Below are 16,334 nucleotides of genomic sequence, written 5' to 3' on the forward strand. Positions count from 1 at the left end.
TATTGGGGGCCGTCGGGCGGGTGACGGCGTGGTTTTGGGTCTCGATTGACTTGGAAAGGCTTAAGGTGGGTTGTTCGTGATGGATGTGATGCGATGAAGTTTTTGGTGGAGCTTCGATGTGTGGCTAGTGCTGTGCGGTGGATTCCGCTGTGTCGGGATTACAAGCCATGTGTGGCTGATCGGATTGCGGGGCATTTAGCTTAAGTAATCGGATATTTAAATACAATGGCTCGGAGATGCATCTTCGGAGTGGAACGTGCACCTTTCATCACCATTGTCATCGGGATCCAATACAAAGCATGACTCGCCCTCCGCAAGTTTCCCGCCATCGGCCTAGAATATCTGGTCAGATGCATTGTACCTTTCCCAGTTTGCTAATCTCCAAGCTACATCGCATGGACTTTCTAAGAATGGATAGCTCTAGAGAGTAAGTGCTTCTTCTCCAGGTTGTACCCACCGATCTAGCTTCCATCGATCTGTGAAACCAACCAATCATCTGCTTTTCATTTGTCTTCCTCTTCGTTGCTTGATATCAATATCTCAAATCATTTATATCCACCTTGTTGTTGAAGGGCGTAAGATAGATCCTTCAAGTAGTTCTTATAGGCATCAGTCGTGACTCAAGTCCCGATGAGATCCTCTATAAAATGAGCTCATATTGAAGAGTGATTTCGTTGATCACAAAGACATCTACACATATATTAGCTAGGTATCTTCGATAATGATAAGCATTCTATCGTATCTCTTATAATCACCATAAATCACCAAACATTTTTTTTTTTGCGAGTTGAGGAGTTTCAAATAAGTCAAGATGCCTTCTGTTAACCTAGAATACCCCACCCAGCCTTACAGCAAGGTCAATCGATATGGCTCAAGAGGTAAATCATACATAAATACCTACCTTCAATAGCAACTAACTGATGCCATCTTTAAGCTTCCTACGCCCTGGAGACGATCCATCAGATCGTCAACACATGCCCCATTCTCCACGTCTCCTTCACAGTCCCCAACTCCCCCTTCCCCATGATCCTCCCCATGATAGGGCAAATGGGCTCATTCGCCCGCCCCAGCGCCGACACAGGAGACGTGTTAGAGCTATACCTCCACGGCTACGTGTCCTCGCGCATCATGAATCTCTCCCGCAAAGCCGACGGCGAAGGCGAGGAACACGGCCTCCCCATCTGCGTCGCGGCCACCCACCTAGACGGCCTCGTGCTCTCGCTCACCCCGAACTCCCACAGCTATAATTACCGCTCGGCGGCCCTATTCGGCTACGCGACGCTCGTTACCGATGTCGAGGAGAAACTGTACGCCATGCGCCTCATCACGGACTCTGTCGTGCGCGATAGGTACAGACACACGCGTGTCCCGCCCAACGCCGCGGAAATGCAGAGTACCAGCGTGCTTCGCGTGAGGATCACAGCTGGGAGCGCAAAGATCCGCTCGGGCTTGCCGAAGGATGATAGGGGTGATATGGAGAATCAGGAGGTCTTGGATCGGGTGTGGACGGGTGTGTTTCCGGTGCATTATACGATTGGGGAACCTGTCCCTGGGCCGTATAATAGGGTGAAGGGGTTGCCTGGGTATTTGGACGAGTTTAGGACTGGGTTTAATGAGGATTCGAGGGATGGCGCGGTGCAGGCGGCGATGACGGTGGAGGAGGAGGGCAAGGCGAAGGTTGGTGACGATTGATTTCGGTGGGGCCGGAAAGGGGGTGGTTTGTGCCGCTGGTGGGATAAGGGGAATGCTACGTATATCGGCCGGTTTTCCGGGATTGCGGGTTTGGTTTTCTGGATGTTTATTTTTGGTTTGGTTTCCGGGTAAGATTGCGTATCTTATTAGCGATACATTGACAATGGACGACTCAATCTGGTAGATGTCACTGTAACTCAGCCATGTCGAAGGCAACCGTTTCCTACGTCAAACACACAGCTTCGCCGCCAATTATAACTACCCAAAAGAACCGCATGATTGCGTATACAACTGACAAGCGAATAAGATATTGGGGGCGGGTTGCCATCAGCTTGTTACAAATAAAATAAACATTATGAACAGGAGGTGGTATCGTAGGCAAGGCTTGCTAGTAGGTGGCACTAATGAGACCTTACAGTCGTATGGGAGCTAGATGACTGGGAATTCAACTACGTCTGTAGCTATCGAGGTTTTTAGCCACATAGAATATGCTTCAATCATGGGAGTCGAAGTATGCTATATCAGCAATCGATGACTCTAGGAGATTTAGGGTGAAAATAGATGTCCATCAATCTGATCACCATGAACGATACCTACAATCCGCTACTGGACACACTCAACGACGCAAAGCAGCTCGTCGGATGGGTTGATAGCCCAAACGTACGAGGAACAATAGATATTATCTGGAGCTGTGTTTTGGTCCTCGTCACCTCTCTCTGGACTGTCATCCATCTGAATCTGCCGGCAAAGGACGATAGATGGATTCGTGTCATAGCGAGAAAGCTTCGTTGGGGATTTATGGCCATCCTAGGCCCTGACTTACTAACACTTATTGCTGCTAATCAATGGGAGAGTGCTAGGAGATCGGTAGCACAAATCAAAGACCTGGCAGGCTCAAAAGAGTGGACGCTCAAGCACGCATTCTATGCCGATAGTGGAGGTTCGTAATTACTTCAACAGAAATCTTGTAAGCCAAGGTATAACCAGGCACTTAACAAAACCTCTAGGATTCCACCTCCAGCCCGCAGAGGGTCCTTCGTTTCCAATCAATGCCAGCACCCTTCACTTCCTCGTTTCTCGACAATACATCAAACTTCCCGAGATCAGTAGCGAAGAGATCTGGGATAAGAGCAAAGCCGACGTATTCGCAAAATCCTTCACCCTGTTACAAACAGGCTGGATTGCCATCCAATCCATCGCTCGCGCAATCCAGGGGCTCTCGATCTCGCCCATGGAACTCTTTACGCTAGCCTTTCTCGTGTCGACGGCATCATCGTACTTTTTCTGGTGGCATAAGCCGCAGGATGTCAAAATACCTATCGTCATCGAGTGCAAATACTCAATAGCTACTATCCTGGCTGAAAACGGGGTGTTGGATACACGGTATGCGAACACCCCGCTCGACTTCGTTGCAAATTCGACACGGTTCTATGAGCGTAGGCGAACATTTCAGAATTTCGATCTCGAGCGACGAGGTCAGGATCAGAGTGCGGACAGGATACCGCTTCAGCGTATTCCTGATGATGATTTTCTGCTCTCTCTCCCTTTCTCACTAGTTTATCTGATCGCCATTCCAGCAGTGATACATTCATCAATCCACCTCGCAGGATGGAACTTCGCCTACCCGACCCCAACTGAGAAACTTCTATGGCGTATATCCTCTGTCGTCCTCGCGGCGGGATCAAGCATCAACGTTGGCGTTACCCGCATCTTGGCGGTACTTGGTTATGAGGGAGAATACAATTTGGCCTTGGTGTGGGTGAACACGAATCGAAGGCAAGCAGGAGACTCGAGCAACCGAGTATTTTCTGCCTTCGCGGATACGTTTTTGACTCTTTCTACATTGGTTCTTGTTATTGTGCGGTGTTTCATTATAACTGAGGCGATCATCAGCTTGAGGAAATTGCCGGCTGATGCGTTTGAGACGCCGAACTGGACGAATTTCATCCCGCATATATGAAAGCCCGCCATCTACTTCAGCACTACCTAAATACTAGTTAGTTAGGGATATTTTGAGTTGTGGTAGACTTCATTGAGACTGCTATACCTAAATTAATACAGAGGATTAAAGATCTAATCGGAGGTCTGTATGGTATCATATCACACCTCCGTCAATCGACAAGGCATACGCCGAAGCTTACTACGTGCTTATCGGCAGACGTATCTAACCTAGACTACCTCCTTGACTGGGTATACGATAAGACTTACTGAACTTAGATGTCGCGATCTCCAATGTAACCCTGTTTAGCCAATGGCGAGCGACTAGTCGTATATGTAAAGTACTGAGTTCCTCGGTATGCCTTTCCTAGCTTGAGAAAGAATATGAATTTGTGTTCGAGTTGGATTGTTGACTCAATTTGTTGGTTGTAATTAGTGACGTGATAGTATTTAAGAGGTGGTTTATGGCGGCTGATTAAGCCTGGCATATTGTTAACTGCTAGGTACTCTGGAAACCGCCTATCTCCTAAACGCAACTATGGGCACACCAACAACCTCAGGAACTATCGACGAAAAGTCCCCAAGCTCAAGCGATGTCTCTCCCGAGACCGCAGACGCTGCTCTTGCCAGCAACGGCAATGTCATCGACGACGGCTTACAGCGCGGCCTCAAGAATCGCCACCTAGTAAGCACAGCCTACACACTCCCATACGCGAACGCCAACATCTAACCCCCAACCCAGCAAATGATCGCCTTCGGCGGCGTTGTAGGAGCCAGCATCTGGTACGGGACCGGCTCGGCAATCGCATACAGCGGGCCCGTCGGCGCACTAATCTGCTTCATAATAATCGGGATAGACGTCTACTTCGTAATGCAGAGTCTCGGAGAAATGACCACTCTCTTCCCAGTCCAAGGTGCCTTCATCGAGCTAGCAGGCCGTTTCGTCGACCCAGCGCTGGCTTTCAGTCTCGGAGTCAATTATTGGTATGCGTGGGTAACCAACATCGCCAACGACTATAACAACATCTCGCTGATCATGGGTCTCTGGACCGACGCCGTGCCCCCCTACGTCTGGATCATCATCTTCTGGGTCGGCTTCCAGTGCTCCTCGCTCCTTGGCGTCGTCGTGTACGGGGAGATGGAGTTCTGGCTCGCGTGCTGGAAACTGCTGTGCGTCGTCGGCGGCTTTCTCGTCGCTATCTTGATTAACACGGGTGCTATCGGCGGCACGTACATCGGCTTCCGGTACTGGCGTGACCCGGGCGCAATCGCGAACGGGATCTCCGGGTTCGGCCGGACCTTCGTCTTGGCTGCCGTGTACTACAGCGGCACGGAGATGCTAGCGCTCACCGCGGCCGAAAGCCGCAACCCGGCGCGCGATCTACCACGAGCGATCCGCCAGACTTTCTACCGTATCCTAGTTATCTTTCTCGGGCTCGTCTTCTTCGCGGGCATCATCGTAGCCTCCGACGAGCCGGGCCTGCTGACCGCAACCAGCAAGTCGGCGCAGTCGCCGTGGAGCATCGCGTTCGCGCACGCGGGGTGGGCCGCCGGCGGGAATCTGGTGAATGTAGTTATGATCACGGCGCAGCTCTCCAGCGTCAACAGCGCGATCTACGTAGCCTCGCGGGCCCTCGCGGCTTTAGCTGCTCGGGGGCGCGCGCCTGCGTTTTTCGCGAAGACGACGAAGAACGGGGTCCCGGTTAACGCGATTGTGTTCTCGAATGCGCTGGGACTGTTGGCGTTGCTGAATATCGCGGCGACGCCCGGGAAGGTGTTTACGTATTTGATTACGATTTCGGGGGACGCTACGTTTATCGCTTGGGCTATGATCGGCGTGACGCATATACGGCTGCGTCGGGCGTGGGTGCGCCAGGGGCGCGGGGTTGAGGAGTTGCCGTATAAGGCGTTCTTGTACCCGTATGGTGCGTGGTTTGTCGTCGCGCTGAATGTCTTCCTGGTTTTCATTTCCGGGTATGAGGTCTTCGTGGGCGGCTTCCACGCGGTGGATTTCGTCTTCTCGTATGTCGTCATCGCGATTTTTGTGGTCTTGTATGTCGGCTGGAAGGTGGTGAAGGGGACGAAGATTATAGGGCCCGATGAAGCTGACCTCGTGACTGGTAGGCGGGAGTATCCGACGGGGGATGTTCAAGATGGCGATTCGGAGAAAGCTAGTGTCCCATGGTATGTCATGGTTAAACGGTTCGTTTTCAGTTGAAGTATGATGAGTAGAGTCGGAGTATTAGGGAGGATACTAAATCAAAAGAGCCATTTTGAACATGAATAGACATTTTATATTGAATTGGGTATCAGTATACGAATTGAACAAACGCCAGCCGGGTATTCGAAACACTCATTAAGACAAGAATTTGTTGGGATTGCTGGGTATAAGTTTCCTCAATATCTCGATCTGACGAGCCTGGGCCTTATTTTTCAGCTCCGATACGCCGCGTTTGTCGATTCGTCTGGTTCCGTTCGAGTAGATAACAGTAAAATTCGGGATAATCTCGAAGGGCTGCACAACGCTTTGCGGCGTTATGGTGCAATGCTATTCCAGGTGATATTAGTGTGAGGACCTCAATATCGAAATGTACAACACACCTTTCCGAGTTTCGCCCCTTTTCCAATCTTACATCCTACACCGACCAAACATCCGTCACCAATCTGGGTGCCTCCAGACTCGACCACGGCGCTAACCTCGATCGTAGCATAGTCGCCAATGAATACGCCGTCACGAGTTTCGCTCGGTCTTGGGTCTGCGGATAATGCTCCGATGCTTGTTCGTTCATGGACAATACATCTTCGGCCAATGGTTATCCGTCCATTGGAAGAGTCTAGCTTTGCTCGAGGATGGACGACAGACTCGGAGCTAATGTTGATCGTGTGGTTTCCGGTCAGAAGGGCCGAGTCAGCTATTATTATGGATTGAGAGAAATTGACAGGCGCTTTAGGACCAGAATGGACACGCGGGACGATAGATTGACGTTTGGATGATGACATCTTGCTCTCATATCGAATATAAGTGGGGGTTGTCGACGACAAGGATGTCGATGGACTCGAGCTTATTGCTTGCTATTGTTTGTTTGTTCGAAATCGATGGCCCCGAATAATTAATTAAAATACATACCAGATTCCTTATCGCCGTTATCAATGACGATCCATGCATGGTGTCGGCAATTGATTAGATAAGCATACAGCAATGTAAGTGTGGGTCATCATGGGCGAATGGATGATTAGAATGACCTCATTATTCAGCTACTAGCCACAACTGAAGGTGGTTCAAGCTTCGGATCGCCACAGATATAGATCCACTTTGATATTGAGCCAATCATGATGCTGTCATTTCTATTCAAAGGCCTCACCTTTTCAACGACAAAACCTATCAAATAAATCCCGTCGCTATTCGGACTCTCCACTCCCTATGCTCAATTGAGCGCCCGAATACTCTCAAAATGCTATCAAGGACCACCGCGCCGTCGGCAGTGTCTGCGAAGGCATTGTCACGAGTCGCCTTACCATCCTGCTCCAGAATACCACAGGCCTCCGCATCCCAACAGAGCCGAAGTTTCGCGACCGTCCAAGATGGCACCCCGAAACGTGTATATGGCGGCCTAAAAGACCAAGATCGCATATTTCAAAACCTATACGGCCGATTCCCCGCCGATTTAAAGTCTGCTAAGAAGATGGGAGATTGGCACAAGACGAAGGAAATAATTCTGAAGGGACACGATTGGATTATCAGCGAGATTAAAGCTTCCGGTTTACGGGGCAGAGGAGGAGCCGGTTTCCCTTCTGGCCTGAAATGGGTACGTCCGATTATGCCAGGTTAAGAAACTCCAGCCGGAATTTACCACTAATCAACTGACGATATAGTCGTTTATGAACTTCAAAGATTGGGACAAGGACACGAAACCCCGATACCTTGTTGTCAATGCCGACGAAGGCGAACCCGGCACATGCAAGGACCGAGAAATCATGCGAAAAGACCCCCATAAACTTATCGAGGGATGTTTAGTTGCTGGTCGAGCCATGAACGCTACCGCCGCCTATATTTACATCCGTGGAGAGTTTATCTACGAGGCCGCTGTTTTACAGCAGGCTATCAACGAAGCCTACGCCGATGGATTAATTGGCAAGAATGCCTGCGGTTCCGGTTACGATTTCGACGTATACGTACATCGTGGTGCCGGTGCTTACGTCTGTGGTGAGGAGACTTCCCTCATCGAGTCTTTAGAGGGTAAGCCCGGAAAGCCCCGTCTAAAGCCTCCATTCCCGGCTGCTGTCGGTGTTTTCGGATGCCCATCAACGGTTGCCAATGTGGAGACTGTCGCCGTTGCCCCCACGATCTGCAGAAGAGGAGGTAGCTGGTTCGCTGGCTTTGGCCGGGAGCGGAATCAAGGAACCAAGTTATTCTGTATTTCCGGCCACGTCAACAACCCCGCCACCGTCGAAGAGGAAATGAGCATCCCCCTACGAGAGCTCATCGAGAAGCACTGCGGTGGTGTTAGGGGTGGCTGGGATAATCTACTTGCTATTATCCCAGGTGGCTCCTCTACTCCTATCCTCCCCAAGAATGTCTGTGATGACCAATTAATGGACTTCGACGCGCTCAAGGATAGTCAATCCGGTCTTGGTACCGCTGCGGTCATTGTCATGGACAAGAGCGCCGATGTAGTCCGAGCCATTGCCCGGTTAAGTCATTTCTACCGACACGAGTCTTGCGGACAATGCACACCGTGTCGAGAGGGTAGCAAGTGGACAGAGCAGATCATGAGCCGATTTGAAAAGGGAATGGGTCGTGAGCGGGAAATTGATATGTTGCAGGAGTTAACAAAACAGGTTGAAGGCCACACCATCTGCGGTAAGTCACCATTCTTCAACGACTATAATAAGAACATTGCTAATATTCCATAGCTCTTGGTGAGGCTTTTGCTTGGCCCATCCAAGGTCTCATCCGTCATTTTAGACCTGAGTTAGAGGCGAGGATGGCGAAATACAGGGCCGAGAACGGTGCACCCGCTCTAGCTGGCGGATGGCATCCCAACACCAGAGCGGAAGGCAAGCTGGTTGCCCCTGGTCAATAGACTTAAGTGGTTTGCCTATAATACACATAGCTAGATGGCGTAATTCGAAGGGTCAAAAGAATTACTCTGTACACCACAAATATTTGTTACCTTGTACATATCCACGCAATGAAGGCATTTGATTCCAACAAGATTTACTCTCAACATCATGACGTGATTCATGCTTCCGAAAGCGAAGTCGATTCGTGAATTCTTTTCATAGATGAAACTCATCATACGCACATAACACCTATATAAGTCTATCTTATATCCAAATCCCCATCAACCCCCAACCCCCGTAAGTCTCATTCCCAGATCTTATTCCCAACGTTACATCACACAACCCGATACCTACCACCAGCCTACCTACCTACCTATCCAATAAACTCAAGCGGGGTGACCAAACCCGGCATCCCCGAATCCGTCGCAAACGACTACCGTCCCCTCAAGCCCGTCGGGGAATCGCCCAAGACCCACCATCCGCGGCCTTAACCCCGCGAATCTCCCGCCCGCACCGCTCCCACACATCCACACTCGTCAAAACCGTCGTAACCAGCATCGCCACACCCACCGTCCCCGGGTCCGCCTTAATCCACCCCACCGCGACGCCGGGCAAGACTACATCCAGCGCGTTCGCCATCGCCACGCGTCCCAGCTTCCAGACCATACCCGAGACCTGCTTCGCCCACGCCTTCGTCGCTTCGTCTCTTTTCGCCGAGGCGCGGGCGAGGTACTCTTCGTGTTCCTTCTCGCTCATCTTTTCGCTGTCTAAGCGCTCGTCGATGTCTTTTTGTGTTTTGGACGGCTCGTCGATTTTGGGGGGTGGGAAGTATGCGATTAGGAGCGGGATCTCGAGGGCGTGGTATAAAGCGCCGCAGACGAGGGAGAAGAGCCAGAAGCGCTGGGCTTCGGTGCTGATGAGCTTTTCTTGGGGGGTTGAGAAGAGGGCTAGGTTCGGGATTTGCAGCGCGTCGATGAGGGTGGAGGCTTCGAGGAGGAGATACAGCCCGTTGAAGGTCTTGCCGAAGACGTCGATCCAGGGGACGGCTTTGGCGAGGAGGCCGCGGTTTGCGCCTGCCCAGGTGTTGGGCGAGGTGAGCCGGTTGGAGAGCTTTTGGGCGGCGTTGAAGGATTCGAGGGAGCGGAAGACGCGGAAGAAGCGCCGCGCGAGGCCCAGGCGCTGGTTTAGGGATTTGAGGACTATGCGGATGGTGCTTGATGAGGGGATTTGGCCGGTGCTGCTGCTGAGAGTGTATAGGAGGAGGTCGAAGGGGATGGAGTAGAAGGAGAGGATTTGGACGATGGATTGGAAGAGCCGGAATGTGCGCTCTAAGCCGACTGTGAGGGTTGTTAGTTAATATGTGACGAGTTTAGTTGGGGTTTTGTATTTTGGGAGATCGGGTGTGTTTGGATGAAATATGTAGACGAATGAAGGTTAGGTGATAGTAGACCACTGGGCGAGGAAGTTGATTGTGAGATTGAATGGTATTATAAGAGCTTGCACAGATCAGATGAACGTTGCGGGTATTTATCCCACTCATCTATCGAGCTACCCATAACGAAGCTTCGAATCTTGTGTAGCTAGAAGCTATTTAGAATGCTCTCATTTTACCAAGAGCTGAGGAGTATCGGCTGAGCGCCAGAGCTCCGAGACCGGTAGCTCACCTCAGCCTTGGTTTTACGAAGGTTCGCAACGATGGCGTAATTTACTCTTTAGGGATTGATATGAGAAGGTATATCGGGATATGAACCCGCGAGTTTTTATCGTTTGGTGTTTGGCTTGGGATTTGTAAAGATGTATGCAATGCGCCAGGGTCTCTTGTTGAGAATCAAGGCAAACACCACCCAGTATAAGTCTTATTATCTTAGAGCGCATAAAATCCAATTGATCATATGGAATTCATTCTAATTGAGATAGCAGACTATTGATTGAGACGATATGATGAGATGAGTTGCTTCTCCGGCGGAACCACTTGAGTTGCCAATTATTTCGGAGCTCCGACACCCCACGATGTCGGGTTGATTGTGGAGAGGATAGAGAAAGTTAGACCGTACCTGAGTCGGTTGTGAATTTAATAAATGTCTCGAAAGTTTGAGACATGTTGACGGTATATCGTTACAACAAGATGGAATATAGATGTTTACATATGAAGATAAAACAAAGGTTGAAGATTCTAAACAGCTGGATGAAATGACGGAGGGGTTATTATTAGATCGGTCAGATCGCGTTATGCGGCAAGAGCCGAAGGATTTGCGGGTCCGAGTCTTCCTTCTTCCTCAAGCCTCTTCATTATGTAAGATTATATTCTTCAAGGTTCCTATTGTTGATGGAATATGGATGTCAATTGCCAGTATTTAAGAAGCTTGACTACCTAGTACTGCCTAGTGTATCATAGTGTCGCGGGTTCGTAGATCAAGTACCGTATATTAGTAGCGTCAAACATATTGGACCTCGGAAGCATCATAGCTTATGTAACGTTTGTCCTTAGTAAACATCGTAACTTGAAAGCCTCAAGGTAGTTCGCAATGCCATGTTCCGAAAAGACATATCAGCACTAAAACAGGCATTCTTCCAGAGTAGAATGCTCTTAAGCCAGAGTTCTTTCCACATAAAGATGCCGTGACTCGGGTACCACAAGCTCTTCGACAATGACTCTTCAACGATGTATCGACCTGTCAACATCGTCAATATCGCTGGATGCAACAGCAACGAATTCATTCGTAAGACTCTTGAATCGCTCTGCGCCTTGAAGCTTGAGACTCTTGAGAATTAGGAGTTTTAATACCCAGACCAGACCAATATTTAATGTATGAAGCTTCCAATGTAAATGAAATACTTCTGAAGTAATCCTAAAGCGGAGGATATTCTCCTAGACCAGGTTTGAGGATATGTCAGGCCATAATAGCAAGAATGGTTCTCTGGTAGTTATTGAGATGGTGTTTGGTTTAAGAGTGAGTATGGTATTTCGTCTCAGTATTGAAACAAGATATTCTTTGATCTTCCCCATATGATTTCAGATATTCATCGGTTTCATCTGCATTGTAAAGAAAGTCGGGATTATAGAAGAATTTTATATCGTAGTTTCATAGAAATTGCTACTATCAAAGGCCTATTATCGAGATAATAAGGTGATATTCCCATTTTAACGATCTATACCAATTATCTTGTTTAATAGTGGAAGAAGGACGGCGGTCATTTCTATTGTCGCAACTACGTATGTGTGGATCCATATACCAAACCCCTGAATATTGCTATCGATAAGACTTTACCTCAAGTTGTCAACTCCAATAATGACGGGAATCGCAGCCCATGCAGGCGGTGAATTCAAATGGTCGCGGCAGAAAGTGGGGTCCTTATCTCGATCCACAATTCTTTTTTTTTCATCTGAAAGATGCGACATCTAGATTTTCTCTTCGTTTGAATTATTTCCTTTGCTGTATGTACCTTCTCATGGGCGAGAGAAACTTGCCTTGATCCATTGCCAGTTTTTGAGGTTATGACAAGCAATTCGCGTACTATAGCTCCTTCTACACTTTCTCAGCGGCCTCCTGCTTGGCTATTTACTAATAATTCTACCAAATTGTCTAAATCTGTACCATCGGACGACACAACACCCACAATGGCTAAGAAAAGCCAAAAGGCTGTTAAGCCAACAACCGCACGCGCACCTGCTGCATCATCCTCGACTTCGGCAAGTGGAAGCCAGGTCCCACCGACTCAACTTATGGACCTAGTCGAATCGTTCTTATCCGACCAAGGCTTTAGCAACGCCCATCGCGAATTCCAAAAGCAGAGAGCGAAGAAGGGCTGGAAGGAACAGAGCGCTGAAAAGAAGAAGGACAAGGAACATCACTCACTCGTCAGCGTCTTCCAAACATGGAAGACTTTCGCCAGTCAGGGAAATACACCCGTTCTTGTTAAAGATGACCCTCTGCAGAAAATTACGAAAGTTAGCAGCAGTAGTAGCGAGAGCGAGAGCAGCGACAGCTCAAGTTCCGAGAGCGAAAGTGACAGCGATGATGCCGAAGATGTAGCTATGGCTGATGCACCTGTTGCTGAAGAATCCAGCTCCTCTGAGAGCTCCAGTTCCGAAGATAGTGACAGCGATAGTGAAAGCGACAGCGAAGAGGAAGAAAAAGCAAAGCCTGCTACGAAGGTCACTGGTGCTGCCAAATCTGGCGCAAACCCATTGAAACGTAAGGCAGAGTCTGACAGCGAAAGTTCCTCTGAATCCGATTCTGACTCAGCAGACTCGGATTCGGAGGATGAACGACCGCAGGCGAAGAAGGCGAAGACCAGCTCGAGCTCTGACGAGAGTTCGTCGTCGGAGTCTTCCGATTCATCTGAAGATGACAGCTCCTCCGATGAAGACGAGGCTAAACCCAAAGCCACAAAGCCCAAAGATGACGATTCATCTTCCTCCGATTCCGATTCTGATTCCGACGAGTCAGACTCCGACTCCGATGAAGAACCAGAGGTGGACTTGAAAGTAGCTGCTGAAGTACCGCTGCCTGAATCTGATTCATCTTCCAGCGAATCTGACTCTGACTCCGACTCAGATGACGAAAAGCCACAGCAACCTACCAAAGGCGCTGTCGTGAACGGTACGGAATCGGATACCTCTGCAACATTAGATAAGGTTTCGCCCGAGTTCGTACCTGCGCCTCTTCCGCCTGACCCAACTCTCAAGTCGAACAACAGGGGCAAGAATGGCACGAAGGCTCCCAGGACGCAGAATACGCCCTTCTCTCGAATTCGCCAGGACGTCACTGTCGACCCGAGATTGACATCTAATGCCTATGTTACGCACGGATATGGTGAGAAAGCGCATCAAGACCTAATCGTGACTAAGGGTAAGGGCTTCACTAAGGAAAAGAACAAGAAAAAGAGGGGAAGCTACAAGGGTGGTCCTTTGGATATCAACACGAGTCGAAGCATTAAGTTCGATGATTAGCAACCTCGAATCAATGTTTCGATACTCAAAAGAAAGCCTAGGACACTTCAAGGAGGCAAGAGTTGAGGACGGACGGATGTGTCTCAGAGTCCTGGAAATTCGGAGGTATCGTAGTCGGTATCAACGAATCCACCCATCACTTGGAGGTAACGGAGCACCCCGAGTTCAATTAATTTAGACGAAACGTGCGACTTCAGTCAACCCCTATATGACGTCTGCTTCAGTGACCATCCGTGCGTCCGTAGCGGCGCTAGCAACCTGTTCTTTTCCACTTGATACCAATTCATACCATTTCTCGGAAGCCCAGTCGTCGTCGTAGCACGGCGACTTTTGCGAAGATACCATGCGTTAGATTTTGGCGAGCTGCGCATTAGGCGGGCAGGACCCTATAGACTAAGTAATGGAAGCCGATGTTAGATAGGAGGACGAGTGGTTCCAGCATGGAACTTTGTGTATAAGCTAGTGCGACGGCGCGGTTTTTAGTTGCTTTTTTGATATCAACAGTTCTGCAGTTCTGAGTTGGTACTCGTTACCAAATAGACCATTGCTATTCTACCCCAGCTTGCCGCGTATCATACTATTAATGTCTATCAACGTGATACATTGGCTGATAATTAAATAGGAGAGGTGAGCTGTCACATGTCTATTGGATACCCCTTAAATGGAGGTTGTTGTTACACAATCCTTCGTGGTGCTTCAATGGAGAAATTGATATTAACTAGTAAAGAGCTAAGGGAATCTAGATGAATAGCCTTTCGCGAGGCTGATCAGTTCGCCTATGCCCTCTTGAAATGCCTGGATGTTCTTCCACTCGCAAATGTGCTGAAGTGGGGTGTTTCCCCAATGGTAACATCTCACTACAGCACCGCCTCCTTTGATATCGGTCCTTATGGGCGGTGAGCGCTTTGGGTTTTAAACTCGCCCTAAGGTATAAGGGATGATCGCTGTGATATGGAGTAACTTAGAAGTAAGATTGAAAATCATATATGCAATCGGTTGTGATGAAATGAGTAGGTACCAAACTACATGATTCCTTAGTTTGACTCACCGGCTCTCCTTAGGCATTCATCCCGACATAGTCGATTTGTTGGATAGGGATTGTAATTCCGAGTTGCAATATCCGTCTAGGTAAAATATCTGATTGGATTGTTCGTATTTCACCCGTGAATCAGCTCGGTAAATTCGGGTTTAAGATGATGGTGTCCTAACTCCTGAGTGGTGAGACAATTTGGTATGGTTCCCATAGAAAATAGAAGCACAATAGTAAAGCGTTTCCATGGACTAAGAAATAAACTCATGATCAGCACAGCGCATATTTCCTTTCCGCAATTAGAATTCATAATTTGCTGGTCCTGAAACGATCCGTAGTTGGGATTACGACTCGTCAAACAGATAATTGCATTTAGGCCGGCAATATTGAATGTCGCAAAGTCGACTTGATATTAGTATATGCTGTGTGATAGTTACCTACTGTAAGATTCATCAGTTTCTCAGACTTTGCGAGTATAACGTGAAACAGTAAAATGTTTTGTTGGTCGCTGTAGCATCGAAGTTGCCGACTGTGATATCAAGAATTGGGGAAATCCGTAGCATCGCAAGGCTGACTAGACTTCTTAGATTAGCCCTCGTAACTTCAAAGGCTTGCTGGTACTAAAGTAAGGGGTAGAGGATCAGATCTGAGGGTGTGTCATGTGGCTGTAATGGTAGACATCTAGAAATCGGCAGTTTCTACAATGTATTCATTAGCTAGATCCGCTAATGAATCATAAAGCCAAAGCCAAAAGGTAGAGAAGAGCGGTGACACCCAGGGTGGATCTTAGAAAGTGTACGGAGTCGACGATATTCGATGATCATGATGGATTGCTTCTCTAGAGGATTTCTTGGGGCGATGTTGTCGTTGAGCCTCATTGAATCCACAGAGCTAAATATTGCGAGCAAACAATACTAGGGGGAGTATCCTAGAGTTTCGCTGCCGCCAGTCGACTCTTAGGACGCTATAATAGCTCCTCCGCTATTGTTCAGGTCTTCGGGCGAGGCGGTTGGATTTTTCCGGTTCAAAGGGATCTTAGTTCAGAGTATGATCCTTGGAGGTAGTTCGATTAGAGGAATTGTCGGTTAGTGAGGGAAAACAGCTCTGGTGGCGAAGCGTCACGAGCTATCCAGAACAAGAAGCTCAATTGAAAAGGAGCCTATTGAAACCGCGACGGTGAAGTAGCGTAGAGTATATTTTAGGGAACCAAATTTTACACTTGATGCCCTCCCTTAATAGATAGGATCGTGAGGAAGAACAACAAGGCACTCATGTGTCTGAAATGGAGATTTCAAGAAATATAGGTCAGTAGATAATGTGGCTTAGCAGTCTTAAAAACACTAGACAAGAGGGAAACAATGTGGAATTCCTGATCATAGTCTGTAACAAGCGCTTAGAGGATATTTGAAGTTGGTGGCATATTTCATAGTAGATATTTGCTATAATGAAAGAAGCGCGCGGATAAAAATCGCCAGGTGACGAGTACCGCTACTAGGTATTAGCGTTACGCTGTAGCTTCGGAGGTAGGATTAGGCAGATATACCTACTAAGGTAAGCTTGTAAATCCACACGGCAGTCATCCATACTAGTCATATGGATTTCCTCATAAGGTCCATCAATGTGTACATATAGAAGAATGTAGAGATCAACTGATAG

At 48.5% G+C, this 16,334-nt stretch overlaps 8 protein-coding genes across 8 annotated transcripts; 5 read left to right on the forward strand and 3 right to left on the reverse strand.

The window, feature by feature from the left end:
* Window positions 1-621: 621 nt before the first annotated feature.
* On the forward strand, window positions 622-1,936 carry GGS22DRAFT_96288 (uncharacterized protein). The gene is made up of 2 exons (XM_047968550.1): window positions 622-878; window positions 935-1,936. Exons 1-2 carry the CDS (start codon window positions 812-814, stop codon window positions 1,690-1,692), a joined length of 825 nt encoding a protein of 274 aa, XP_047822185.1. The 5' UTR covers window positions 622-811; the 3' UTR covers window positions 1,693-1,936.
* On the forward strand, window positions 1,937-3,652 carry GGS22DRAFT_198125 (uncharacterized protein; the record flags this gene model as incomplete). The annotated part of the gene is made up of 2 exons (XM_047966094.1): window positions 1,937-2,632; window positions 2,700-3,652. The coding sequence occupies exons 1-2, from the start codon at window positions 2,254-2,256 to the stop codon at window positions 3,650-3,652; spliced, it is 1,332 nt and encodes a 443-aa protein (XP_047822186.1). The 5' UTR covers window positions 1,937-2,253.
* Window positions 3,653-4,168: 516 nt separating this feature from the next.
* Window positions 4,169-5,848, forward strand: GGS22DRAFT_185730 (amino acid permease/ SLC12A domain-containing protein; the record flags this gene model as incomplete). Its single annotated transcript, XM_047964367.1, has 2 exons — window positions 4,169-4,315; window positions 4,373-5,848. 2 exons carry the CDS (start codon window positions 4,169-4,171, stop codon window positions 5,846-5,848), a joined length of 1,623 nt encoding a protein of 540 aa, XP_047822187.1.
* A 69-nt stretch (window positions 5,849-5,917) lies between these two features.
* Window positions 5,918-6,728, reverse strand: GGS22DRAFT_96295 (trimeric LpxA-like protein). Its single transcript, XM_047968551.1, has 2 exons — window positions 6,232-6,728; window positions 5,918-6,178 (listed from the first exon to the last, which is right to left on the reverse strand). Exons 1-2 carry the CDS (start codon window positions 6,628-6,630, stop codon window positions 5,987-5,989), a joined length of 591 nt encoding a protein of 196 aa, XP_047822188.1. The 5' UTR covers window positions 6,631-6,728; the 3' UTR covers window positions 5,918-5,986.
* A 263-nt stretch (window positions 6,729-6,991) lies between these two features.
* On the forward strand, window positions 6,992-8,845 carry GGS22DRAFT_155662 (uncharacterized protein). The gene is made up of 3 exons (XM_047960244.1): window positions 6,992-7,436; window positions 7,504-8,491; window positions 8,545-8,845. Exons 1-3 carry the CDS (start codon window positions 7,083-7,085, stop codon window positions 8,712-8,714), a joined length of 1,512 nt encoding a protein of 503 aa, XP_047822189.1. The 5' UTR covers window positions 6,992-7,082; the 3' UTR covers window positions 8,715-8,845.
* A 51-nt stretch (window positions 8,846-8,896) lies between these two features.
* GGS22DRAFT_155665 (peroxisomal biogenesis factor 11) lies at window positions 8,897-10,886 on the reverse strand. Its single transcript, XM_047960245.1, has 2 exons — window positions 10,749-10,886; window positions 8,897-10,031 (listed from the first exon to the last, which is right to left on the reverse strand). Exons 1-2 carry the CDS (start codon window positions 10,792-10,794, stop codon window positions 9,139-9,141), a joined length of 939 nt encoding a protein of 312 aa, XP_047822190.1. The 5' UTR covers window positions 10,795-10,886; the 3' UTR covers window positions 8,897-9,138.
* Window positions 10,887-11,065: 179 nt separating this feature from the next.
* On the reverse strand, window positions 11,066-11,855 carry GGS22DRAFT_155666 (uncharacterized protein). The gene has a single exon (XM_047960246.1). It carries the CDS (start codon window positions 11,410-11,412, stop codon window positions 11,179-11,181), a length of 234 nt encoding a protein of 77 aa, XP_047822191.1. The 5' UTR covers window positions 11,413-11,855; the 3' UTR covers window positions 11,066-11,178.
* Window positions 11,856-12,087: 232 nt separating this feature from the next.
* Window positions 12,088-13,747, forward strand: GGS22DRAFT_96323 (SRP40, C-terminal domain-containing protein). The gene has a single exon (XM_047968553.1). The coding sequence runs from the start codon at window positions 12,191-12,193 to the stop codon at window positions 13,646-13,648; it is 1,458 nt and encodes a 485-aa protein (XP_047822192.1). The 5' UTR covers window positions 12,088-12,190; the 3' UTR covers window positions 13,649-13,747.
* Window positions 13,748-16,334: the final 2,587 nt, after the last annotated feature.

The sequence above is a fragment of the Annulohypoxylon maeteangense genome (genome assembly GCF_022496945.1).
Source record: "Annulohypoxylon maeteangense strain CBS 123835 unplaced genomic scaffold GGS22scaffold_3, whole genome shotgun sequence".
Taxonomy (NCBI): domain Eukaryota; kingdom Fungi; phylum Ascomycota; class Sordariomycetes; order Xylariales; family Hypoxylaceae; genus Annulohypoxylon; species Annulohypoxylon maeteangense.